Source organism: Rhinolophus sinicus, linkage group LG09 (genome assembly GCF_036562045.2).
Source record: "Rhinolophus sinicus isolate RSC01 linkage group LG09, ASM3656204v1, whole genome shotgun sequence".
Classification (NCBI taxonomy): Eukaryota; Metazoa; Chordata; class Mammalia; order Chiroptera; family Rhinolophidae; genus Rhinolophus; species Rhinolophus sinicus.
The window spans coordinates 107,396,079-107,424,016 of NC_133758.1; the positions used below are offsets into that span (position 1 = coordinate 107,396,079).

General features: G+C 40.5%; 1 protein-coding gene across 2 annotated transcripts in view; it reads left to right on the top strand.

The window, feature by feature from the left end:
- The window catches only part of BBS9 (Bardet-Biedl syndrome 9), a 358,339-nt gene extending 330,817 nt beyond the window's left edge, over positions 1 to 27,522 (top strand). For both annotated transcript variants that reach the window (XM_019757306.2, XM_019757307.2), the window contains 2 exons: positions 26,772 to 26,882; positions 27,089 to 27,522. In XM_019757306.2, the coding sequence (XP_019612865.2) occupies positions 26,772 to 26,882; positions 27,089 to 27,120 (143 nt within the window). In that variant the 3' untranslated portion in view covers positions 27,121 to 27,522. The remainder of the gene's footprint in view (positions 1 to 26,771; positions 26,883 to 27,088) is intronic.
- The last annotated feature ends 416 nt before the right edge of the window (positions 27,523 to 27,938 follow it).

Consider the following 27,938-nt stretch of genomic DNA (forward strand, 5'->3'; position numbering starts at 1 on the left):
TCTCAGCTTGCACGATGTTTCCTCCAGAAGCTCGTGCTGTCATTCCCACTTCCTTCCTCTCTCGCACCAAATCAAGGTGTTGTGTTTCTCCTATGTCCTCCTTACTCCTATCACAGCTCGTGCCCCAATGTGTTAGAATCGCATTTTTGCTCTCAACTTCCCCCTCTAGACTGTAAGTTCCTTAAGGTTCAAGCTATTAAAACTTGTTCATAGTTCCTGGAGTAGAGTGTCTGCTTCTATATCTTGAATTGAGTGTATAAAGGAATTACTTAAAGACTTTTCCTCACTGTGTCCTTGGTGGTTTTGCCAATGTCATCATGCATCATATCTTCCCTCAGTTTCAGAATCTTCATCTGAGAGCTTAACTTTAAAACATGTTGAACAGTATATACTATCAAGTGAAAAAGCAAAATGTTGTATAGAATAGTATTATGGTGATCTTCCCTTCAGATAAGAAGAAAGGAAATAAGAAAATATATGTGCATCTGCTCATTTGTGCAAAGGAGATACAGGAAGGAGAAACCAAAATCTAAAGAGATTGGTTGTCTACAGGGAGAGAATGGTAAAGTGATGGAAAGAAGGGGAGAGATGGGAACAGGGTAGCAGCTATGCAGAGGAAACAATTCTTTCTGATAACCCCTTCGTGTAGTGCTTTGATTCCTGGAACCGTAGTCATCTTTTGCATTCCCTCCTCTGAAAATAAATAGAAAAATAAAAGCAGGATGTGGAGGAACCCAAAATGCAACAGGTGAGTTAATAACATATCCACACTGAAGGGAGTGGGAAAGAAAAGCACTAACCTGAGTGATTTTGAAAAATCGTGTTTTGACTGGCTATTGGGAGGCTAAGGGCAAAAAGAACTGTATACAAATACTGTACTCAAGTTAGTGAATCATTTCTCATGGGTTATCAATTCTGAAACTGCTTTAGGTGTGCATTAAGTAAAGAAGCTATACACAGATACATAGACACAAAAACAAAATAGATGTGTGTGCATGTTCAGTAGTTAAAATACATTACATTCCCTTCCTCCGTCTGCTGAGAGGGCCTAGAATCAAAGACATCTTAGCAGGAGTGAGCATTCCTAGTGCCCAGAGTTTGGTTTCTAAATACCATCTCTAACAAAAGGAATAAGGCAAATTATAGAGGCCATACGCATACATGCTTATCTTAAAACGTAGTGTGATATTCTGCTTTTCTTACTTTATCCTAAGTATTGTCCTGTGTGTGAAAAAGCTTTTTTCAGGATTCAGAGCACATCCAAATGCGAGGGATTTTTACATCAAAGGCAAACAGTAATGGCCCCTTTATCTGTAAGACAAAACATATAAAAATGGAAAACTTGAACACTAGCATAAAAAAAAAAGGGACTGAGTCTCCTTGGAGATGTAGTTGATTAGAGCAGAGGTTGGGGAAACACAGATGAGGCTGGAGCATCTTATAGTTCCAGAAAGACTGAAAGATACAGAAGGCCCTCTCAAGGAGCTCCCAACAGCCAGAACAATTTTAAGCTACAAAATAAATAATGATGGCATTGGATTATAACCCATAGAATAAGATACATATTCATGAACCCATATCGACATAAATAAACAATTAAATAACTAAATGGGGGATAAGGGACAGTAAATCCTTACAGTAAATTCCATTTAATCAATATAGAAGGAATGAGGGAAATACAAAATCACCATTAGGCAAGCACCGCTAGGATAGTTATTGCAGCTGAGATCCACCAGTGGATGCTAACACCCAAGGGAAAAAGATTGAGGAGAAGTAGGGTATTTACGTAGTCTCAAAGTGTCCCCCCAATATATGTATTAATTAGGGAAAACTATTACTTTGCAGCAGAGAACACGGGGAGACACCATCTTAACCAAATGATCGTAACCAAGTGGTCACAGTTAACGTGACTCGTAGTAAGACATACCCATTTCATACACCCCTGCTAGGAGGCACCGAGAGTGGACAAACATCAGTTCTGTGGTTTCCTTGACAAAAACACAGATCCTCAATATAACCGTGAGGAAGCATCAGACAAACCCAAACCGAAAAGTATCGAGGTCACGAAAGACTGAGAAACTTTCCGCGATTAGAGGAGACTAAGGAGACACAATGACTAGATGTAATCTGGAATCTGGGCTTGGATCCTAGAACAGACAAGGCACAGGCATCGAACAACCAGTGACGATTGAGTAAAGTCTGCAGGTGAAGTAGTTCACAGTATTATACCGGTGTTAATTTCCTGGTTTTGACAATTATGCTGTGGTTATATCAGATGCTATAGAGGTGAAGGGTGTACGGGAACTTACCTGGCTTCTCCTGTTATGCAACCTTATCTGACTCGACCAGGGCTGGCGATAGGATGATTGATCACTTTCAACAGCAGGTTGGTAAATAGTTGTCTTTTTTAAGAAATGAAATGATTAGAAAAATAGATATTTCAACCTCTCCCGAGTGAAGGAGGACAGAGAAGAATTGATGCTACATGCTCTCCGTTGGCTCAGTATTTCTTCCAACTTTTTTGAAGGTGCATAAGAGTGGTGCTGTCATGAATTCTGTCACCTTGCATGAAACAGTTCCTCAGTGTGTTGAAAGCCTTGGAGCGATGTCCCTTTTCTGAGAAGGCTGAAAGCTTGATTCTGACACATCTTTGCCCTATCGCGTTATTTGTAATGATCTTGTATTATTAGAGTGCTTTCACATAAGTAATTGTGTTTGATTTTCACGTCAACCCTAAAATAAGGAGGGATGATATTACAGCCACTGTATAAAGAAAACTGAGCCTTAGAGATTTTAAGCAGTTTGGCCAATGTTGCAGAGCTAGAGGTGGGTAGAGCCGGTAGGAGACGAGTAACCTGGCCTCTTGACTCTGGTGCTCATTCTGTCTTACCATTCAGGACAGCTCCCAAACAGGATGCCTTCTGGCCTGGGCCGCAGCAAGGTGGTGTTGGGATAGCTTCTTTCTTTCACAGGCCGTCATCTGTGTGTCCTGGCCCTTTAAGACCATCTTTATACTTCTGTGCGTGTTTCTCTTGGCGGAGGACGCTGCTAAAATATTGAACCCTAGTTTTGGCAAGTTCTGGAAAGACAAACCAGACATTGCATAGGAAGTAGTGTGTGTTACCACTTACCTTGCACAAGGTCTTGTGCCGCCGCCTGCAACAAAATAGTAACAGGGTTTCAGGTAGGAATTTCTGTGTTTACGTTACATTGCCTTTTAGGAAGGATTCACCACAGCCATGTTCTGAGCTTCATGAGCTGTTAAAATCTATCCCGTATCAGTCTATAAGCTTTCCTATTTCCTACAGCTGGGACAAAAGGAAATGGGGTAGCCTTCCATCTGGATTCAGAATATACTCAGCAAAGAAAAAGCATATGTAGGAACTAGAATGAAGCTCTGGATGAAAGCCCGAAGGAAGGATGCACTAAAAGTACCAGAACATGAAAGTCCTGTGTTCAAAGGAGAGAATTCAGCCCAGCTTTCGGCTGCTGCCTTTTGCAGGCTCTGTTTTCCCACCAGTCTGCAAGCCTGTCTGTATCTCCATGTTCAGAAGGCTAAAGCGCACTCGCTTGGGCCCTAAGCCCTAACAGCTTGAAAATCTTAATGTTGGGTATTCCTATTTGAAATCCCTAATAAAAGTGGGACATTTCTGAAGGGCCATCCTTTGAAGTGGTTCATTTGGAAGTCATCCTACCCTTCAGGGGCCTCCAAAGACTAACCACTTCATCTTCTGAAACACTTCATTATGAGCTGAAAAGGAGCCAGGACCGAAGACCCTGTTCCATCCGAGATGGAACAGGAGGGTATGTTTGTCTTGTTCCCAATATTGCCAGGTCTCAGGGTCACCAAGCCATTCACCCTCTCAAGTTGGTCTTATTTATTTGTGTCATGGAGGGAAATTTATTTTCTACATTGTTAAGAGTTTGAATATACTTATTATCACTCTTTGGAAGGTTTGGCCCCAGCCTTGTCCTGACGGTTGTTTTCCATCAATTTGAGCCTCAGACATAAAAAGAGTTTCAACAGTGGCTGGGATATTACCTGTCATTTTAATGATCAGATGAAGAGAATTTAAGTTATGAGATGACCTGGATAGCAACCAGACTTCAGAAGCCATTTCAATAGAGTGTTAGTGAGCCGCCCAGTACCCTCGATGGTGGTAAAAATAAAAAATAAAAATAAAATAAAATGTCAGCCAAGTTTTTCAAGAGAGATTAGAGAATTACCCAATTCCCTCAACCTCTTCACTCTAAATCTAAGGCAAATGTTTGTTTAAAATTTGTAAAGCCAAGCAGTTTATGTTCAACTGGATGAAATTCATTCATCTGGGACTGAACAACAACCAAATAAATTAGTCCACAGTGTTTGTTTCAGAGCTGCTCTATTCTTAATGAAGACCATTCTTTTGTGCATCAGTACTCACAACTGAACCATAAATGCAGCAAAAAGTTTAATGTCATCGGTTTTTAATTGATTTATTCATGATTAAAATAACAGTTGCTAACATTCATTGGCCGTTTTTTGTAACATCTTTGTATGACTGGCATATTCTTATGTAGATTGTCTTACTTAATCTTTTCAAAACTCCATAAGCGAGGTGCTGTTCTGCCCCACTCTACAGATGTTTAAACAGAGGCCTCAGACCAGGCAGCTGTGCAGCCGGAAGTCTCCAGGCTTGCGCTTGAGTTGTGCAAGTCTAACTGCAGTGCTGTGCTCTTAGCGGCACACCAGTGGCTTCCCGTCACGAAGCTCAGTTCGTCCAGGTACCGTGGCCACCTGGTGACAGGTGTACTGAATGATCACTTGAGAACAGAAACCTAGTCCTGTGGTTTTGCCTAGAAGAGACAATGGAGGAAACCAATCATTTCTAACGTGTGTGTTTAGCATCCACATGATATAATTGTAGGCACTTCAGAAGTAAGTTCATAGAAGTTAGGTAGAAATGAAGTTGGGTAGTAATCAAGAAGTAAGATTGCTCATTTGTATGCAAAATGATTGCTGTTCATGATGTTCCCAGATGAGTCTGTTTTTCTTTTTTAAGTGATGGATACCCATATGCTACTCATAAGAGACCAGAGAAAACATCAAAGAATTATAAAAGAGGCTGAACCAGAGAATGTCCTGGGAGGTTGTTAAAAGATAATTTTACCGAGGGGAAAATTTTTACAGATAAAACTGGCAGATGGGGGTTATTCATTTGTCTCTTCTAGAAATAGCTGAAAGGGGTATAACAGAAATCATTCCAGTTCAAACATTTATAAGGAGACAGATTTAGCCAGGATGCTAAGATAATTTGGGACTTTTTCAGTTTTATAGGCTGAGGGTTTCCGTGAATATCACCGAGACCCATGATTCAGTAACTTGGAGGGTTAGAGGTTTCACCCTCTCTGTACTGTGAACCATGTTATTCGGTACAGAAGTTTTGGGAAAACAAAAGATTGTTTTTTAACATTGGCGAGTAGCCACACCGAGTTGTTTCATACAACCAGTGACTGGCCACAGCCTTCAGAGAAAATGTTTGTCTACCATTTACTGAAAATTGTGTGTGTGAGAAGGTCTATTTCTTCAGTTCTAAACTGACCGTTTTGGGCCAGGATATTTTGTACTCATTTTGGGGAGAAAGACTATATAAAGCACATTAGCTTTAAAAATGAGTAGTTTTCTGGTAGAATTAAATGATAGTAGAGTAAGATCTTCTCATTGGCAAAATGAAAGGTGACTGCATATTCTGAGTCTTTAATTGATTTCTATAAACATCCAGGCCCTGGTGGTACAGTAAGCCCAATTTTATTTTTTGTACATAAAAAGGCACTTTACCTCAGCCTTAACTTCTGTAAAAACAGAGTTTTGTTTTATCACCTGTCTGGTTGTATCTCTCTGTGACAAATAGATATCAAATAAAGAACCAATTGTTGCAACTTACTCAGAGACTTTGGCTAGATCTACTTACCTGAACAGCTCTCGGTACTAAGGAACAAGGCCCAGCTGATAAATGACTGGTTTTGTTTTCATGAAACTTAGGAAAAGTATCTCCTGCCAGGAGGGTTTATCTTGGTTTTGGGGAAAAAGCTTCACTGGTTCCAGAATGATGACAGTCACTAACATTTATATGATGTTCCAACCTTTCTAAAATCATTTATATGATCTCATTTTATCCTTACAAGGATTTTTAAAAAGCAAAAGCCATAATACCGTGTTTCCCTGAAAAATAAGACCTAACCAGACCATCAGCTCAAATGTGTCTTTTGGAGCAAAACTTAATATAAGACCCTGTCTTATTTTACTATAACACTGGGTCTTATAACATAATAATATAATATAATATAATATAATATAATATAATATAATATATAATATAATACCAGGTCTTATATTATTTTTTGCTCCAAAAGACACATTAGAGCTGATGGTCCGGCTAGGTCTTATTTTCAGGGAAACTTGGTATACAAAGCATATATGGTTTCGGTTTGAATTTAAACACACACACACACACACACACACACCGGTTTCCAGAAATATTCACTATCGATTTCTTAATATATATACTCTAATTTTATTTTTATATTTTCTCTTTTTTCTTATTCTCTGGGTAGTTTTTTTCCAATTATTTTACACATATTCAGACACCAATGAGCCTTCCAGACAGCCCTTGCTACACATTGTGGTTATTTGTTCTTTTTCATAAGATATGACGTGAAATTGTGACTTGTCGTTTTTTCCTCCTTGATTTTCCCACCCACCCTCAACCTCATTTTACTTTGTTAAATGTTGACCCCAAGTCTTTGCGTCAAACACCATCAGAGTCATGGGGGAAGGAAGGCCTGTCAGCTACTTGAGCAGGTTTGGTGAAAACACGTAGGAGTTTAGGCCAAGAAGGAGGGAAAGACATTCCCGCCAGAAAGGCACAGAGGTGCAGGCTGGTGGGATGAGTGTCAGGAGCGTGCGTAGACGAGGGCGCTGTAGCGAGAGGGTGGTGCCCGCGAGGGGAGGCTGGCAAGAGGCTAAGGTGAAGGCCAGGCCAGGCCAGACTGGGAGAACTTCAGCCTTTACCCTGAAGAGCTAAAGTGGAGCCATGACAGGCTTTTCAGTAGAAGAGCATGATATGTCCCCGTCCTCCTTTTATATTTACACTTCATTTCTACAAAAACTGATGTAGTTTTTATGAGTGTGATGCTTACAAAGTCAAGCTTATATGGTCAGCATTTCTGGACACTTGTCGCCTTAGGTTCTATGTGTATCACCTGACACGCTGCTCATTTCAATTCCATTCAATTCCATAGACATTTAATATGGGGCATCTTGAAGCCTCCGGAGCTGATGTGCCACATTATATTTACGTGGACTCAAAGAGAATGTGGGGCTTTGGTTATCAGAGATGTTTTAAAATTAAACATAGCGAACATCCTGCCCCCTTCTTCCATTGCCTTGTTGAATAATTCCTGTTAGCACCGCCACGGTGCTTCTGTCCTGGCGGTGGCAGCGCCTTGCCTCACCTGTTCCTACCTGCTGCCATGGGTGTCTGCCTTTGCAACAAGACCGCCAGACCAGGCTTTAGTAACATGCTGGCCTGGCCCTCCCAAGCTCCTTGTTTATATATTTTTAGAGTATCTTTGATATTTCCTCTGGTATCTATGCTGGTATCTACAGTTTGGCCCTCATGCCAGTGCAAACAGAACTCTGTTTTTTCTTAGACTAGCCTCACCAGCTTCATAGAACTCAAAGGGAACCTTCAGATCCACCAGTAAGGAAATAGCCTTTTTGGCTACTTAAGTGACATATCTTATATGAAAGCACTTAGCACAGTGTCTGACAAGTGATAGATGCTCAGTGTTGCCTTCTTTTCCTCTTCCCCATCCTTTTTTTTGGTTTTTGTTTTGGTCTTTTGGTTGATACTGTGGCATTAATCCACATCTGATAGATGGATGGATGGATAGATAGATAGATAGATAGATAGATAGATAGATAGATATAATAGGTAGATAGATAGATAATTCATCCATCCATCCATCCGTCCATCCATCCATCCATCCATCATCCATCCTTGGTTCTTGACTCCCTTTCTGTATAGCATGTTTCCCCAAAAATAAGACCTAGCCAGACAATCACTTCTAATGCGTCTTTTGGAGCAAAAATTAATATAAGACCCGGTCTTATTTTACTATAATATAAGACTGGGTATCGTATAATATAATAAAATATAATATAATATAATGTAGTATAGCATAGTAAAATATAATATAATATAATATAATATAATATAATATAATATAATATAATATAATATAATAATACAATATACCGGATCTTATATTAATTTTTGCTTCACAAGATGCATTAGCGCTGATTGTCCGGCTAGGTCTTATTTTCAGGGAAACAGGGTAATAGAGTTCTTTTCTTTCATCCTTGATATTCAATTTCATAATTTTCTTATGCATATATTTTGTGTTTATTCATTTATTGGGAAAACATGTACTGAAAACCATTGTTCTATTGATTGGGCTTACTCCTGGGAGAAACAAACCAGAAAAAGATAAAATCCTGAGTCTGGTACAGGAGATGCACAAATAAAGATGCCAAACCATGTGTGAGGTGCTGTCATAGGGAATATACAGGGGGTTTGACTCTGGTCTTGGGGCAGGAGGAAATTTTATAAGAAGATGGGACCGAGAGAAGCCAAATACTAAGAATGTGGACCTAACTGTGTGTTTGCTTTGGTGTGTATTATATCTCTAGCACTAACTAGCTGTGTGACCATGGGTAAGTGATTTAACCCATCTGTGCCTCAGTATTCTCCTCTGTAAAGTGGAAATAATAAAAGCATTACCTTGTAGGCTTGTTACTATTATTAAATGTTATATATAGCTCACTTAGAATAACACTTGGCTCTTAAAAGCTCTTTATAAATTCTAGCCATTGTTGTCATTATTTTTATAATTATTATAGTTGTTATTCTTTCAATTGATTCATGAAGTACATGAACTTAAAGGAAATCACAGGAGGATATTTCTGACAGAGGACATAATTTAAATAAGATCGAAGGAGTGTGGAAAACCAGGGCTTGTTCAAGAAACTACCTGCAAGATGTTTAGAGTGAGACAAGTGTAACAGAAATCAGGATGTTATAACCCTGATTGTTGGACATTTAGTTTCATTTTTTCACTATTATAAATACTACTTTATCCAACATCAGCACGAGGATATGATACCTGTCTTTGGTTATTGCATTAGAGGAAGGGCCTGGGACTGAAGAATCTGCCTGTTTCCAGCTTGCTCTCCAGGAAGTCTTGATTTAAAAGTTCACCCATGAGTTCTTGCTTCTTCCTTGACATTGGTGGTTATCATTCTTTTTCATATTTGCTGATATCAAAAGCGAAAACTGGAATTTTAATTGTGCATCTGTGGTTACTATGAAGGTTGCATTTCAAAAATATATTTAGCCATTTTGTAAAATTTTATAATAATTTGCATTATTCCTGTTGTTTATTAGCTTTTTATATTTTTCTTTCTGTGAATTTCTTCATGCCTTTTCATGTTTCTATCTGGACATAACTTTTTATTATTGATTTGAAGAGCATCTAAAATTTCCTTTGTATCTAAATGAAATTAACTCATTGCCTTTAATACATACTACAAATTTTTTTCTGAGGTTATGTTTTTGTTTCAAATTTTGCTTAAGGTAATTTGGATTTTTTTTTTTTTTTTGGTAACATGACTTCCTTTTAGTAGTCAAACCTATTCATATTTTCCTCTACTGATTTCAAACATTTGTTTTTTTCTTACTTTTTCTTCTTACATTTTTACATTTAACTGTTTTTAGTCATCTGAAATTTATTTGATATGTCAAACTTTAGTTATTTTCAAACATTTTACCTCAAATTCCAGCACAATTTATTGGATAATACATCATTTTCCTCTAATTTGAAAGACACTTGTAAAATATACTAAATGTTTTTTTATAAATGGAACTGCATTCTGATTTTGATAGCTGCTGTAATTGCCATAACTGTGTAATGGACTAAAATTGGAGGAACACATTCCCTGTCGTTACTATTTCTTGGTTCTGCTCAACCATTCATTCTGTGTTATGAACTTGAGCGTCATACTCTCAAGTTAAAAATTCTGTTGAGGTTTCGACTGGAATTTCATTCAAATTTGAAATCGATTTGTGGACAATTGATATCTTTTACTATTGAATTGTACTAGTTTTTGTCTGTCTATTCAAATCTTTTATGTTTATCTAACCATTTAGTTCTGTACCTATAGGACTTGGAATTTCTTTTTTAGTGTTTTATCCCAGTTTTTTTTTTTTTAATTTAGTTGGTATCCTTTTGAATATAATAATTCCTCCATTATATTTTCTAACTGGATATTGTTAATGCAGAGGGAAATGATCAAATATATATATCATATATATATATATATATATATATATATATATATATATATATATGTCATTTCCACCTATTTGAATAGATTTTTATTTCATATTCTTAGAAAGTTTTTAGGTATAATTCATTTCATCTAGAAATTATGATCATTTAATCTTTTTTCTAATATGTGCATTTCTTTCTTTTTTCTTACTACATTGCCTTGAATTTCTAGAACAATGATAAATAATACTAATGGTAAATGGCCAAGATCCTCATCTTTACCGTGACTAATGTTGTTATCTCCTTTATTCATAAATTTGATGTTGCCTGTTCATTTCAGACAGTTATTCCTAGTTCACTAGGTTTTTTTTTGTTTTTGTTTTTTAATCAGAGTAGATATTGAATATTATCCTCTGCCGAGATTCAAGAAAATGATTAACTGAATCATTTTGCATTCCTGGAATAAGTTTTTATTTCTTATACTTTTTAATATTATCCTACTGAGTTTGATTTGTTGTCTTAATACGGACTTTTGCATATATAAACATATTGCATGAGATTGCCCTCAAGTTCTTTGTGAGTTTGAATTCAGAGCTTTGTGAGGTTTTCTTAGCATAGTTCTGTTAACTTTGGAAAACACATCTTCATGTAAATGTTAAATGTTCTCCCACTGTTCAGCAGTTTGAGAGATACTTCTCTGTGGCCATTCTGTTAATCATTTTTCTTTATTTTTGTTGTAATTAAGATTTATCTTCTACGAACTCCTTTGAAATCCCCCAATTTTTAGAAGATTGATTTTGTCTTTTCCTCAGAGTAGTCGGAAAAGGCATTACCATTCACTTGACTATTTCACTTCTTTCTAGTTGTCAATCCTATCTACTCTTTTGAGCCACTTCCTCTCCTTTGTAATTATATTCTGTGGAAGCATCTATCAATGTTGAATTTTTTGTTAAGAGGTTTACGGATCTTTTTAGACAGTCTAAAGATCTGTCTTTACTGGTGGCTCTTGAAGTGACTTCCGTGCTGATTTCTTTTGTACCGAGATGAAACCTCAGTCATTTTCCCCAAACCTTTCACTTTTCTTCTGAGCGAGAGTGGGGGGTGGGTGGGTGCTGAGGATCTGATGTATACACCACGGTCCTCTTGTTTAGCCAGTACTTCACAGTCCCATTCTGTGCATCTTTTCTTTCTCTCAGGCAGAAGCAAGATGACGGAATGATTTAAGACTTGGGTTTTGAAGTCAGCATCTAACAAATTCTCCTACTCACTAGGTGTGTGAGTTTGAACAAGTCACTTTAACTTTTGAGAGCCTCGTGTTATCATCTGTAAAATGAGGTACTAATAACTACCACAGTAGCTTGCTATAAAATGAGCAACATGTAAAATCAGTAGCCCTGTGGCTAGCACATCGGTGCTCAGAAATGGGACCAATGCAGTTCTTCAACTGTCCTAAATAAGCCCTGCTCTGCTCGCCATGTACCATGGGCTTCCTTTCATGTTCTAATGCAAACATTGCGTCCAGGTTTCACCCCTCAGAGCCCGTAGTCGGGATTTTTCATCATCCGCGCTGTACTTCCCTTTTCCACCTTGGATGCCTGTACTTCCTAAGAGCCGCCTCCGTTTCTACCCCTGTCTTGCTCTCTTTACTGCCATGTGCTTTGGTGGAAAATGCCCATGGCACAGGGCACCCAGGTTCTTCTCCTGACAGGGTCATGGCTCATTGTCTGACCTTGGGTCCATCAGTCTTTGTGTTACTTATTATAACTACCAATTCCTGACCATGACTTGGTCTCGGATGCCTTCTATAACATCTCATTTACTCCTCACAGTCGTTTGTTAGGAAGATAGGATTTCCATTTTGCAAATGAGGAAGTAGAGATGACTCAGAAGGATTAAGTGATTTTCCTGTGCGCTGGGTGGGTGCTTTGCCTAGGGCGTGGGGGTACAGATTTTACCTGCTCTACCATTGAGAGTTGCCCTGAGGACCAAGGTCAAGTGGGACTGTTTCCCAAACTGTGGGATGTGCTGCAAACACTAGCCTCTATCAGCCTAGTGTTTTCTCTTCTCTCCCTACCACCTCCTTTTATACCTAAACCCTCTGATGTGTGGGTTGCCCTGTGGGGTGGTTATCCTCATTCCCTCTGTATTTTCACACTCTTTGTTCTCATCCATTCTCTCCCTGCCATCCTTTCTTTCTCCAGGGCATTCCCACAGAGCAGCATGGCCCAGTGATGCCTTACTCTACGACCCACTTCCTCATCCAGAGAGCGCTCTCCTCTCCCTCATGGTTTCTTGCCTTACCAACTACTTCAACCTGTCTTTTCTGTGTTTGACACCATTTTAAAAATTGTTTTCATAGCATAATTGTACACAGACAGCTCCATATGTCCTAACAGAAAGAAGAGAAAAGAAACTGTTGGGAGGGCTTGTTGTGTTCTGTCTTCAAAGGAAGCAGAGCTCGGGCTAGTCCAAGTTGTTTTAACAATTGGAAGAGAGTCATAGTACCACAGTTTGGACGAAACCTGGCTTTTTGTTGCCAAAAGACGTGTAAGATGGAAATGGAGGTAAATGTGAATAATTCAAAGTAAAGTTAAACTTTGAGGATAGTTCACCTTTGCTGGAATTGGAGATTTATGCTAGTAAAGAGTTAGGGAGGAATTCGAAATGTTTATGTTACCAGAGTGTAAAAAAGATTGCCCAGTTGTTTATCTAATCTTTCATTGGGCTTGCTTTTAAAAACACGTTTAGATTTGAAGTAGCCTGGGAAAAATAAACGGTTCCAGGCCATAACGTGATGCCCCAGTGGAAATAAGATGGATCCTTTTTCATTCGTTTTGAGAATTTTCCCAAGCAGGCAGATGTCTTTGTACCTTCCTTTGCAGTTCCTTCATCCACAAATAATTTTTATCAAGAACTAGAATTACAAGTGCTCTGTTACTTCTTTTTAACTTTAGCTCCTACAAAAATTACTACTAGGATCTTATTTCTTTTCTGGGCTGGACATTTTGTTGTTACACCTACTCAGTCTCACAGATTCTCAATGTGTTATCATCCAGTAAGATTCATTTCTTAAAGATGTGTATCAGCTAAAGCAAGGAACTTTGTGCAACCTTTTTTGGTTCCCGGAGCAACCTGGCATGTTGGGCCATAGCAATAAGAGTTCTCTACTACATTCTGCGGTAATTACTTTCCAACCTCCCAGTGGAAAAGGCAGGTAATATTATGTGAAAAATAGAATGAACTTCGGTTTCCATTGCTTCGTCCTAATCTTTTAGACTAAATTTGTTCATTCAACTCAACAAGTAACTATGGTGTGCCTACTGTGTGCCAGGCACTATTCTAGGGCTTGGGGTACAGCAGCAAACAAAGCAAAGATCCGTGCAAAGTTGGAGCCTTTATTCTAGCAGGGGGAGACAGTAAACAATAGCACAGTAAATAAGTAAACTATATAGTGTTTTAGAAAACAGTAAGTGTTGGTGTTAAAAGGTGATAGGTACTATGGGAAAAGAAAAGGAATGTTGGGAAGGGGACAGTTACAAGATGATGATTTTAAATTGGGTTGTTGAGAAGGCAACTTATGAACAAAGACCTGAAGAAGGTGAGAGATTTATCCATGCAGAGGTCAGAGTTATAAGTGTTCCAGGTAAAGAGAATGGGCCAGGCATGTTCCCATGGTAGGAGATGAGGTCACAGGGGTCAGATCACACACAGCTTTTTGGCAGACGTTTGCTTCTTCTCTGGGTGAAATGGGGAGGACAGTTTTGAACTGAGGAGTGATACGCTCTTACATTTTAAAAGGATCCCTGATTTCTCCATTGAGAAAAGTCTGTAGGAGGTTCAAAGACAGAAGTGGGCAGTTCGAAGATTGCTCAGGTGAGTAATTTGGCAATACTTGGGGTAAGAGACGATGGTGAGTTGCACCAAAGTGGTAGTAGTGGCGAAGGTGGAGAGAAGTGGTTGATTCTGGATATATTTTAAATGTAGAGACAACAGACTTTCCCAACAGAGTGGCCATGATGTGTGAGAGGAAGAAGGGAGTCCAGAACGACCCCAAGAGTTTTGGCCCAAGCCACTGGAAGGATGGAGTTTAGATGAGAAAGGCTGGGGGGGGGGGGCGCTACAGGGTGGGGAAGATCAGGAGTGCAGTTTGGGACATGTTGAATTTGAGATGCTGTTAGACATCCAAGTGGAGATACTGGGTAAGTAGTTGGATGTATGAGTTGAAGTTCAGGAAAGAGATCTGGGCAGGAATTATAAAATTAGGAGTTGTCGACATGAACATGTTATTTGAGCCATGAGACTGGATAAGGTCACTAAGGGAGTATGTCTAGAAAACAGATGAGGCTCAAGACTGAGCGCTGGATATTCTAACTTTTAGGTGGTTTGGGAGAACAGGAGGAACCAGGAAAGGATACTGAGAAGGAGCATTCAGTGCAGTAAGAGGAAATCTCAGAAGTCAGGTGAAGAAAGAGTTTCAAAGAAGGTGGAATGATTAGTGTGTCAAATGCTGGTAATGGGTCAAGTAAGTGGAGGGCTGAGAATTATCCATCAGATGTAGCAATGTGGAGGACATTAGTGACCTTGGCAAAAGCACCTTCCATGGAGTGGTAGAGGCAAAGGCTAGACTGGGAAGGTACATGAGAGAGAGGGAAAGAAGAGAACTGAAACTAGCAAATGCAGGCAACTCTTTGGAGAAGTTTTGCTGCCATGAGGAGCAAAGAAACAAAGGAAAATATAGGAAAGTGGGGTCGAGATAGTAAATTATTCCAGATTGGATGTTTATTGTTGTTTTTTATTATTTATACTGACCCCAATCTTGGTTCTTTCCCTACCAAGCTGTTATTCCCTATTGGCCACCTTTATTTTTGCCACACGAGACAACCAATTAAGGTGTTTCTTGACTAGCTAACACAATAGTTCATTTCCCTGGAGGTCAGACAGCTATAGCTGCTGCTCTCTGCCTTCTTAAAAATTCCCCACCCTCCTTGTCTTCATCTTACAGGAGAACCTCAGGCTTAGGTGAGGACATTTTAGCAATCTAAGGCAAAATGATGATAATGAAAGTAATATTATTATAACACTTAATATCACTTACTATGAGCCAGGCACTATTTGAAATGCTTTACATAAATTTACTCATTTAATCTTTATAATTCCCCTATGAGCTAGATAAAGTTATCTGCATTTAACAAATAAGGGAACTGAGGCAGAGAAAGATTAAGTAACTAGTTTAAAAAAAACAATGACTAATAATGGTAGGGCTGGGATGAAAATTCTGACAATCTAGCCCCAGAATCCATGCTCTTGAAGCCACTGGAGAATTTTAAGATGAAGATGTTAGCCAGCATCTCACATCACAGGAGAATTCGCTAGAGTGGATGGGATAAGCTCTTTGAGAAACAAGGTAGCATATAGGAACTGATTGGGCATTTCCCCAGATTTACTAGCTTGTACTTTAATAGGCTGTCACCAGCCCACAATCCTGGAAAAATGTGGTAGAACATTCTTCAAAGATAACTTTTTTAAAGACTGTATTTCCTCAAGTTTCATAAATTCCTTTTCAAATCAACAAGTATATATTAAGCACCTACTCTTTCCATAAGAGAGAAAAAAAAAAATTAACTGCTTCCCTCTATGTGTTTATTTTTGCTGTGGGAAGCTTATTTGTTTGTCACGCAGGCTATAGAACCATCTGGAAACTAAAATAGAAAGGACTGTATATGTGACCATAATGCTGTACTATTTTTAAAGGATCTTTAAAATTTCTATATCATTAGAGATGAGGTATGAACTAAGTGACTCTTTGTTAAGCGTTATTTCTTAGAGTGCTGGTGAGCAGTTGCCACTGAACACTAATAATCCCTTCCTTTTCCAGAAGGACTTGCCAACACCCATAAAGTATTCACTGGGAGAATTAAAGTCATATAAAAATAATTGGTGTTTGCTTCCTTCAAGGCATCCATTTAAATACACGGCTTTCTTCCTCCGCGCCTTGGCCCGCTCCTGTGTTTGGTAACACTGGGTCAGCAGACTTCCTCTTTTAAAGGTTCATCTGCTGGCCATTGCAGTTTCCCATGAGAAAGCAAACCTACCACTGTTTCACCCTTTTATCTTAACGTTTTATCCATTTGTGTCCTATTATCTTGTGGGTTTGCGTTTCTCAGTAGTAATGGCTCTGCTCGTAAAAAGAAGACAATGAGTGTGATTGTGACCCCCCCGCCCCATCACCGTCATCGTCATTTGAGCCCTTTAAAAATTCTTCTTGTGATCTCAGAAGAGTGGCTGTCTATGATAGTAGATCAGCAGTGATTTCATCTTAAGGTGAATGTGGGCACTGTTTTCAAGTGAATTATTTTAATGCCTCGCGGACAGTGTTGGCTTTGGCCACTGGGTCCAGCTGGAAACATTCCACCACTAGTCTGCTTACCCCCATCCTCAGTTGTTACCTGAGCATTTTTTTCAGAGTGTCAAATTTAAATTTATGCTGTCCTCATGGCTTGCAGTTTCATGTGTAATTGGCTGTAACCGTAATGACTAACGTATGTTGGGGGGTTAGTACTGAAAATAATAGCTAACATTTACTGGGGACTTACTCTGTGCCAGGCTGTGTGATAATCATATTACTAGCATTACCAAATTTAATCTTCATCTCTCATAAAGTAAATGCTATATTTTCTGCATTTTAGAGGTAAGAAACCCAAGGCCCAGACGTACGTGACTTTATCCAAGGCAGTTATACTTGCCAGGCCAATGCCTCCTTTCAGGAGGTCCCTTTTCACGACCAATAAGCTAGTGTACCATCGTGTGTAACATATGACATTTCTTCATGTGCTAGTCTAGAAATATATCACTAGATAATAGAGTCGCTTTGGAACGAGTCCTGAGTATTTATTCGGGTTCTTCGTCATATGCGGAAGCATAGGATGAACCAGGCGTTCTCCTTAGCCACTGTGTTTTTCCTCTGTTCCCTCAAACTGTTTATAACTGGAGTGACCCAGCTGAACTCCCAGTTTCATAATCACCACCTAGACACTCATTATGAAAAACAACATAATTTGGTTAAGATTGTGGCTTTTCGTTGGGTTATGGAAAGAAACTCTGTAACCTACATTTGAAGAAATGTTGCGAGGATCATTGGGGGACTAATAGCCCCTGATGCCGGAGGGAGCTTGTGACAAACAGTGGCTTGCTTCTTATGTGGTGTCCAGGCAAAGGAGGGTTACGCTCTTACTATTTCATTTTTTAAGAAATTATTATTGCAGAACTATTGGCTTCCTCTCTTTCTCAACTGTAGCTATAATGTTTTATTTGTATGTGTGTACTTTTGAGAGAGAGTTGGTCTCTGAAGAGGGAATTAGGAGAGGAAAGTATTTGAAAAGGAAATGTCTTAAAATTATGTCTCTTTCCCGTTGTACATTGGATTTCCTTAGAATTTAGAAACAAAGTGGAAATTAAAAACCACAGAACCTTCTGTTTTGAACAAGAAGATACTGTATTTATCAGTATAGAAGAGATCTAGTTGAAAGACAATACATGTTGCATTTTGTTGCAGAGTGCTCTAGAAATTGGTCAACTGGCAATGAAAAGCAAATATTAACTTTCTCTTCACCCCCACTTTCTCACAATGGCTGTGTAATACTTTTGTATTACTGTTTGGAGGAGTTAATGGCCTCGTTAACATGTGGGAAAACATTGTGATGGGAGACCTTAACAAAATAATGAGCAGTATTTTGTTTTTTTTTTTGTTTTTTTTCTTTTAAGTTCCATGTTTACGTTCTTCCTTGGTGTGTGTCTTTGCAAGTGCTCCAGGTTAAGAACTAGATGCGTTAGAAAAACAGATGTTAACACAAATAGATAGTTCTCATTTCCTTCAGTGAGTGAAACCCTGAGTTCCTGAGCAGTAATTTCATAGCACCTTCTCTCTGTATCCGAAGAAGTGGTGCTGACCTCAACTTCTTTCCCCCGAGTTGTGTTATATCATAACCGATTACCACAGGGCCAGACGACAATTCACCTACATATGGTAGAGGTCATAGTGCACTAGCATAGTGTAGAGATCACTCTTGCCAACAATTAATTGGGGAATTCACTTTATGAAGCCCTGTTTACAGACTGACATCTGGAGAAATTCTTACCCTGGACCCATTCCAATCTGTCGGATTTATGGACTGCGCTTGCTTTTTTGTAAATAGGACTCCTTTTCTGCTTGTTACATTCTGTTTACATAATTATCGATGGATGAGAATGGCTGTGTTCCTGTATTTCTTAATCCTCTGGACCAAGTGGACCTCAATTCGAAGCGGTGGTCCAGGTGAAAGGACACCTATCATTATGCAAGTTGTGGAAACATCTTAATGCCCGCAGCACCCTGCTCCCTTAAATCCAGACTCTCTGACTGCAGCCCTTACACCCCACGGGACTTAGTATTCAGCCTTTATGGGGATTTTAAAACTTGTTGAGACACATGCTAGACCTCTTAAAATATATTAGACTCCCTTTTATTCACACACTTGGTCTCTGCTGTGAGGTGTGAAATGGAAATATTTTCAAACATAGGTACATGCTTAGTCTTGAACACATTTTAAGTTCTCACCGTGGGTGGGGGGATCAAAGTTGGTTATTAGGCAGCGGAGTTGAACTCCTAAACATTCTGTGTGGCGTCATGTTGGACACACATCACAGTGACCTTCACCTGCCTCTCTGTGGTTAACCATTAGCATCTCTGTTGCCGGTGGATGAGCTGCTGTCAGTGTGGCCAGCATGGCATCTGCAAATGCAGGGGAAAGAGCGTTGTACCATGGGCTTAAAAGGAACGTAGAGAAACAAATATTGTATATTGGAACTGGATACCTAAGGCTATATAGACAGGCATTTGCTTCTCTTTGTGGAGGTTTGAAACTGTAACATTGTACCTGGTTAAGGGTGGAATGCCTCCACATTACAGCAAAGTAAAGGGTAGGATGGAAGTGGAGAGAGGAAGATATGGACATATGCCCTCCAGTTCCTCCTCGAAAGTAGCAGCGTCGTCATATGATATCACCGTGAGTCATCATGCTGTGGTAAGGACACATTCACTGACATATTCTCGAGGGCTTTGTTTCCGAGATGTGCTTGAATGAGGGCTGTGCCTGTTGTATTTATTAACAGTCTCATACATGTGTGTTTTCCAGGAAAGCATCTGCTCAGTAAGCACCTTGTAAACCCAATTTCACAGAAATGTTGGCTCTCCGAAATGGCCCTTTAGTTCTGAACACACACACACACACACACACACACACACGTCATTCATTTAAAAAATTCCAACAAACATAGCTTTACCATTATGGTGTGCTCTTAAGGACATGTTAAGTGCAGGTATGGGACGGACTACGCCCTTTGATCTGAAGTCCAGTTTGGAAGAAGAGGTTGGTGGAGGATTGATCAGGGGAAGTGCAGCCCACTTTCCTCCAGAGCGCTCTGCTTTTTATCTCTGCTGTAGCCTTTGCATAAGTTCTTGCCTCTGTTTTATCCACAGCTCTTCCTAGCTATATCTCCTACCCTGCATTACATTTTTCTGATGGCCAACGTATTTTTGTCCTTTGATGTTTTATCATCTTCACCTTCAGTAAGTCACCCCAAATATTTTACATAGAAGTATACACACAGGAAAGTAGAATATGTTGGTGATTTCCCATTTCTCTCCCTGTTTCCTCTTCATCTTCTGTCATCCTCTCTCTGCTATTTACTCCCCTTCCTCCCATTCTTCCATTTTGCCAAAAAGTTTCTAAATACTCAGTTAAAACTGCTACATGAACATGCAGTAGGATGCTTGCTTTGTATAGCTTACATTCTCCTTGGGCTAGGAAAAAAATATATTTAAGAAAAATGAGAAAAATGAACAGAGTGGAGGAGAATTATCAGGAAAACTCTTAATACATGTCTGTATGTCTGTGTGCATGTGTGTGTGCATACAGAGAGAGAGGGAGAGAGAGAGAGAGAGAGAGAGAGAGAGAGAGAGAGAGAGAGAGAGAGGAATAAAACTTTTCCAAATGAATATATTTACAGAGAATTTTTTAACAACTCATAGTCTCTTAGGGAATTTCTTTGTATTTGAGATAGTGAAATAGTCTTTTCAAAGCACCCATTCCCCACACTTCACATGAATTATAAACCTTTGAAATGAAATCTGAATGCTAACCTCAAAAAATACTTTATCCATCAAGTAAATCTTGATTAAAAGAAAAATGTCACTGGTGTATATTTTTGAGGTTTCTGCTGTTTTTAATTCTTAGTGGCAATTCAGTCAGGCATGTGAACAGAAGATTCTTTGGTTGGCAAGTTAGAGCAGGGTCTGCAGTCATTTCTGATTCTCAAAGTGTGTCCTTGTTTCATTCCTTTTAAATATATGAAGAAAAGAGAAGAAAAGATTTTCTCTTTCCTGAAGAAATGGAGCATTTGTACCCATATACCCAGTTGATTGCAGAGGTCACTGTTGGAAGAAAATAAATCATCAAAGTTCTAAAGAATAGCTTGCCAACTTTCTGGAGTTTCTGTATCATTGAAAGGAAGTACCAGTTAGTACAGCCAACTCACAGGCAAATCCATTGAGGTCTTTCTGGCAAAAGAGGTGTTCTTGAGAAAACTAATGGTTAGGAATCAGGAGAGCCAAGAACTATCGCTGGGACAGTGGGGGCATTAGCTACCCTCTTGGAGCCTCTGTTTTGGTACCTATTAAGTGAAGGTGGTTGAACTAAAAGCTCAAGTTCTTTGATTCCCAAGAAATGGTGCAGAAAGCGCATCGATGTGAAGAACATTAATGGAAGGCAGACACGCTAAGCAGTGTGCTGGGATACATGGTCTCACGTAATCCTCACAGCAGGCCTCATTCAGACCATTTTTACAGATGGGACAATGGACACCCTGCCCTGGGTCCGACAGCTCGCTCCAGCCTGGCCCCCAGGGGCACTGCACAGGCTAAGCTGAGCCGTGCTGTTGGCCTTCCCCGGCCGTGGCCGCTCCGGTCACTGTGCACAGAAGAAAAGATAAGCACCTGGAGACAATCCTAAGTATTGGAAACCCTAAGAATTTATTAAAAGAAATCTTCTTTTCCCCCCCAATTTAATCATGAGAAAAACACCAGACAGATTCCATCCAACATGAGGGGCGTATGAGAAACTGTCACAACCAAGAAGAGCCAAAGGAGACATGACAACTAATGTCATGTGTTATTCTGGATGGCTTCCTGGGAGAGAGAATTTGTAGCAGTAGGACAAACAATATGCGTCTAAACAAATACTCCTCCTCTTCATCATCATCATCATCATCATCATTATCATCATCATTATTAGTCTATAAGATGATCTGTCTGTGTTAAATGCCTCTAGGAACCTTTAGAATCAGAATACTGTGTGAAGAGTAGCTGTCTGTGAACCTTGAATTAGGCCAGGGGACCAGCTACTTGGCAAACCACTGCCATGGGCCATAAGTGGGCCTACTGCCTATTTTAGTGAATAAAGGTTTATTGGAACACAACTAATGCCCATTCATGTTTACAAATTGTCTATGGCTGCTTTTGCACTACAATGGCAAAAAGGAGTGGTTGCACCGGAGACCAGACGGCCCACAGAGCTTAAGAAATGCCTGCTGTCTGGCCAACCCCTGGTTTAGGCTATCAGAGTCACGAAGTAGCTAGTGAGGCAGGTAAGCTGGGTCACCAGGGTTCACCTGGGGTAGAATCAAATATTAGAACTCAGCAGATCAAGTCGCAGGAAAGATACCAGAGAGGACATGATTCAATGAGAGGAGTCACCTTCAGAGGAGGCCACATGTTGTGGTTTTCTGGCACTTTCTTTTTGGCTGCAGCGCTGTGTCTTTGGCCCCCTGGGTGTATCCGCCCGAGTGAGCCCTACCCCTCCAGACCCCCCGCTTCAGGGACCTTCCTGTTGGCCTCGTACTCGACTCTTCTTTTAGTGTTCCTGACTTTGACCTGAACATTGTCAGAACTTAATGTGTTTTTCAATGTGCCAGACATTTATACACACTCATCACTATTTCCCTTATAAAGTAGGGTGGCCATAGTCTGTTTTGCAGATAAGGAGACTGAGGCTCATTCAAGTGAAATAACTTGGTCAAGAGGGTTATTTGACTTGTAAATGCTGAGCCCCGATTTGACTTGAGGCTTGAAAACATAACATTAAGCCCCACCACCACCACCACCATACCCACCTTCCGTGCAGGAGCTGCCTTGCACTAGCCCTGAGAGCCAACTGTTGAGTTTTAGGAATTCTGTTGATAAATTCAGTTGATAAATCCAGCCATTGTTAAAAATTAAATTACCTAAACTTACAGCCAAATAAATTGTATTATGAACAAAGGTAATATGCCTCGAAACTCTTCACTCATGATTTTACTCCATTTCACTGTTACTTATGTCCACAGACTCTGGGGAAAGTGTTGACACTGTGCCCACCTCTGCCAAGCTCCACTTTCGGTGGCGTCATGTTGGTTGCTTAAAATTGGCCATGGTGGGTGTATTTACAGCACAGAAATGGGCCAGCACTACAGAGGGGCTTCTTTTCCCCTGTGAGAGCCAGCTGGTTGCACATTTACCAGCACACCAATGCTCACCTTGCTCCCCAGAGATAGTTCTATTCTTCAGTGAGCTCAGGCGACAGAAAACCAAAGCTCGAAAGGAAAGTATTTTCAGGCTACTTTTGATTTGGCCCCATTACACATTTCTGAGGCAAGAAAGCACAAAATGGCCCAGGGAAACTTTGGGGCGAGAGGAAATGAGGGAGAGGCGGCAGAAGAGAGAACCACAAATTAATATCAATGCCTTTACAGTTGTAAAATGAGGCCAATGAACCCTTCCTTACAGGGTTGTTTGAGGATTGAGTGAGCTGATGCACTGAGTGCCCAGCACACAGTAGGTCCATATACTATGGTTTCCAGATCAGCAAGCCCCTGGCTCTTGCTTGTTTCTGCCTGTTGGCTCGGATGTGTTGCACATGACATGTGTGTTTGGATGATTTCATCCAGCTCTGGTTTTTTTTCCCCCCTCTGCTTTGATGGGATGGGCTCTAAACCAAGGGGACTTCATCCAGCGTCTATAGAACCCAGGCTCCGTTTCCACAGATGGGCTTCAGAAGGTCTCTGTTAGTTTGGAAGGTTTACATTTTATTTCTCTCCTTTTACTGTTAACGCTGACATTTTTAACAAATATTTTTTTCCTAGCAAAAATCTCGTCAGATGCGCTCATCTGTCCTTCTTAGCAGAATCTAATTCAGTAGGTGTGGGTGGGGCCTGAGATAGTATTTCAACAAGCTCCTGGGTGATACCTGGAGCTGCTGGTCCCATGAGCTCACTTAAACTACAAGGCCAAAGGGACCTGGTGACTTTCTCGATTTGCCTTTCCTTGCCCGTTAACTGCACTGAATTTGCCATGTTCTTTTCGCAAGCTATCTAGTCGTCAGAAGTAGCCTTCATACTCTGGAATCCTTATAATTGTAAATGTTTCTATGCCATAGCTGCTTGATCTCCCAGTCTTGACCTCTACGTACACATCACCCCAGTTATCCGTGGGTAAAACTTAAGTAACTGCATAATAGGGGTTATTCCCATTCTGTTTTCCCCCAGCCCTGGAGCCCGTTTCTTACACGGTGGGCAGTCTAACTTCAAAATTCCATTTTGAAGGCCTGCTTTTTGGAACTACTTCCAGTACCAGTGATTTTTGCAAGAAAACAGAGTCTGAGGCAAGGATGAAAGTAATGGCCATTTACTTGGCAAACTCAGGGAAGAGAGGATGAAGGAAAAGGGAAGCGAGTCAAGGAAGTATGTGAAGTAAGACAAAGCAGCACCACTGACCACTTTCTCCAAGAGCTGTGAGCAGACCTGGCAGCTACATCCACTCAGCACACAGCACTTTCCTGGAGACTGGCAAAAAAAGAAACAGTTAATTCGGAGTTGACCCCGGGAGAGGGACAGGAGGGGCATTCCCTTCTCCATTTCCCGTTAGTCAAGATCCAGATCCCACATCCTATTGCTCCTTCCACGTGGCGGGCGCTCTGAGCCTGTGCTTGGTCAGTCTGGCTGCAGGGAGACATCCAAAGAAACGGGGGTGAGATTCCCAGGGCAAGTGACTGGTCAGCCTGCAGTGGGATTTGAGAGGCTTGTCATCTCTCTGTGCTTAGGACAGGGCAAGAATTTTTGTGCCAAGGAGAAGAGAGAAAATGACCTAAGTTGTTGATAGTTACAGCCCCTGACTTTTTCTCTTGTGCCCATGTGATTGAGGAACTCGGAAGTGTTTTTGTAAGTCTTCATCCTTTTGTCTTGCCCCAACATTGAGTCAGATGGAATACAAGGTAGATACCAATTTGTCAGTGGAGACCTGCCTTTCTCCGCGCACAGGGCAGACATTGCCACCTGATCATTGCACCCTTTCCCATCTGTCGGCTGGGGACACTTCTCCACTCCGAAGTTGTCTCTTGTGTGAAGGTGGATACAGGACTGCCTCGTTCCTGGCCTCGCCCTGCTCCCCCCTCCCTTTGCCTCAGGGACGGAGAAATGACTTCATGTGACTTGTGAGTCTGGAATGAAAAGTGAAGCCATTCTTCGGCCATCTTCCTTGGGATCAGTGCTCTTCTGTTCTGCAGGGAGCACTTCCGCTCTATCTGCTCCTCTCTGTCGTTAGTCAGCCTTACAGAGGTACCTCCTCCACCCCACGTAGCCTGTTTTGTTTTTATCAGTTGCATGAGGGTCCAGGGGGAGAAGAAGGGTGCTATTTCTTGGGCTTCTCTGAAGGTCCCCTAACCTTGCACTGCCCCTGGCCTTCAAAATACAAGTGCTCTTAAGAGGTGCTTCCAGCAGCCATACTCTGGATCCCCAGATGACATAAACCTACTGAAACCTGAGCTCTCTTTGGCTAACGATGCAGCTCGGAGCCGCATTGTAAGTAGTTAGATAACATGGGCTTTAGGAGTTGTCAGGCTTGGGTGTGAGTTCCCTCTTATTCCATGCGACTGTGTGACCTTGGCAAGGTACTGAATCTCATGAGACCTCAGTTTGCTTCTCTTTAAATTGAGAAGAATAATAGCTATTTCATGGTGTGGGTTTTAGGAACTCAATGAGATAATATGGGCTGAGTTTCTAGCACTTAGAAAGCACTTAATAATGATAGTTATTGTTACCAGGATCTACAGGCTTGGGAAAGAGATTAAAAGTAAGCCCGGTTCTTCTTCTGGATGGGGCCCTCGTCATTGTCAGATACAGCTGGGCGAGTTCCATGGCATTGATGGATAATTCTAACATTTCCTGTTCAGGGGACCTCAGAGGCTACTGCTAATTCTTATGTTATGAGTGTGGACATGCTTTTCTTTCAAGTTTCCCTCGGCACCGATTTCTTTTTCAGAGTTGATGCAGAGGGATGACTGATAAGGTGTATTTTCCCTCAGACCTGGGATCTTTCCACTTCCCTCTCATTTGAAAGATGTGGTTTACAAATCAGTATTGCTGATCCTGTCTGTCTTCACAAACCTCGCCACGCATAAACCCCAACTTGAGTATCGAGGCTTTGGACTCAGTCTATGAGAAGCCTCCGAAAAAGAAAAAAAAAAAAAAATCACACTTCATTAACAAGAAGAATGGCTTTGGGAAAAAGTGTCCAGTGCGCAGCATGTTAATACATGTCGGGGAAATGGTGGCAAATTAGTCAAACCAAGCCGCAGAGGTAGTCGGGGAAGTCTCATGTGAGTTTCCCATCCAAGCTTTCAGTGGATAAAATCAACTGTCCCAGCGTTTCCAAAGTGCGGTGGTGCCAGGTCATCCTCAAGTCACCTTAGCATCGGCTTGGAATTGAAAGCTTCCACGGTGCAGTTTGTGGCTTTGCTACTGAATTATGAGGTGCTGTGTCTGTGCTGTAAAGTGTTGGGATTCAGGGACAGAATCAAATTCCAAAAAAATACCTCCATAATTGCCGTCTCAGAACACCAGCGACCTTCCTCTCTGCTGCAGGGAGGCTTACTCCCCTTACTGTCAATGTGCTTTTTTTTTTTTTTTTAAATAGTGTCTGATGCTTTGGTATTAAAGGGAGTGCCTACTGAAGTGTCCTCATCGTGTAGATAGCACATATGCTGTATGTAGGTTTGGTCCTTTCTAACTTTAAAAAGGAGAAGCTTAAAGACTACACCAGGCTGCTATTGCCATGTGATCACGGGTATAATGTGTCTTTGAGGGCAGTAACTCATTCCCAGTATGTTCACCCAAGAGAGACACTTAAGATAATTCTTTTTGGTCTGCTCCTAAAGACTGCTGTCACATCATTTATTATCTTTATAACTGGTACTTGTTTTTAAGCTGTGGGTGTCGTGTGAAGTGGCAGATTTTCCTACCCATCACTTAAAGTATTGTTTGTATTTCTCAACTAGGTGGCTGTACTCCAATCCCAGAGTCAGACCTAGAGGAAAGATCCGTAGAACAAGAATCCACTGAACTGTTTACCAACCACAAGCACCTCGTTGTAGAGACGCCCGTGCCTGGTAAGAGAATGGGTGGCCTCCACAAATGCCATGTCAGCTACAGCAACACTGGTCAGTTTTGTCATATCAGAGGGCGTTTTGCAAAGCTGTTTGTTTTCCAATTTCTTCCTCCTTCCCCTCGGCAGCTCGGTTTGATCATTTGTGTATTCCTTTCAATATTCAGACCTTTTCCTCTCTCTCTCTCTCTTTTTTTTTTTTTTCCCTAGAAGTTTCACCGCTCCAAGGAGTCTTGGAATAGTTCAAGTAGAGTTGTCCGGTTGAGGGGAAGATGGCCTTCCCAAGGCTGATCCTGTGTGGACCTCATGCCAAGCACAGATGTAGGGCTGACCCAGGTGCTTATCTGGCTCACCTGTCGAGATGACACTGTAGAGATGGGGATGGGGATTTTTATTTTGCTGGGAGGACTTGTAATACCATGGGCAAGTCAGTCGCAGCTTTTCTTACCAGGAAAAGGTGGTGCTGTTTTTTGGTTGTCCGTATGTTTGCAGCCGCAGGATACAGTGATATGACATTTTTTGGTGACAGACTTTATAATGCAGAGACCTAAATCCAAAATCATTTGATACCCCATTTTTTCCCCACAGAATTCTTATATGATAAATGTATCAAGTTTAATAAAACATTTCATTATCAAACAACATCTTGGATTTGATTTCTAATCAGAGGGTTGTATAGGTGATTTCTCTACATTATTTCTGCAAAGGAAAGAATTTGAAAGAAATGGAAAACTTTGCTCCTTCCTGGTAAGACTTGAACGAATTGTTTTATAAATAAAAGAAACCACAGAACTTTCATATCATTTACTCTATTAAGCTAAAAGTGGACAAAGGTAAGTTTTATAGTATTGTATGAAAATGTTAAAATATTTTCAAGGAAGCTAGTACATTAATATCCTCTTTTCATTACCCCAGTGAGCAACAACTTTTAAAATTCCAGGTTAAAAAAGGATTCACACTTTATCACAATTAAAATGTAAGGTTATTATATGCAAGATATAAGAGATTTTGCCAATTTCAAGTTAAAATGACAGTTGCAAGACTGATTTATTGAAACAAA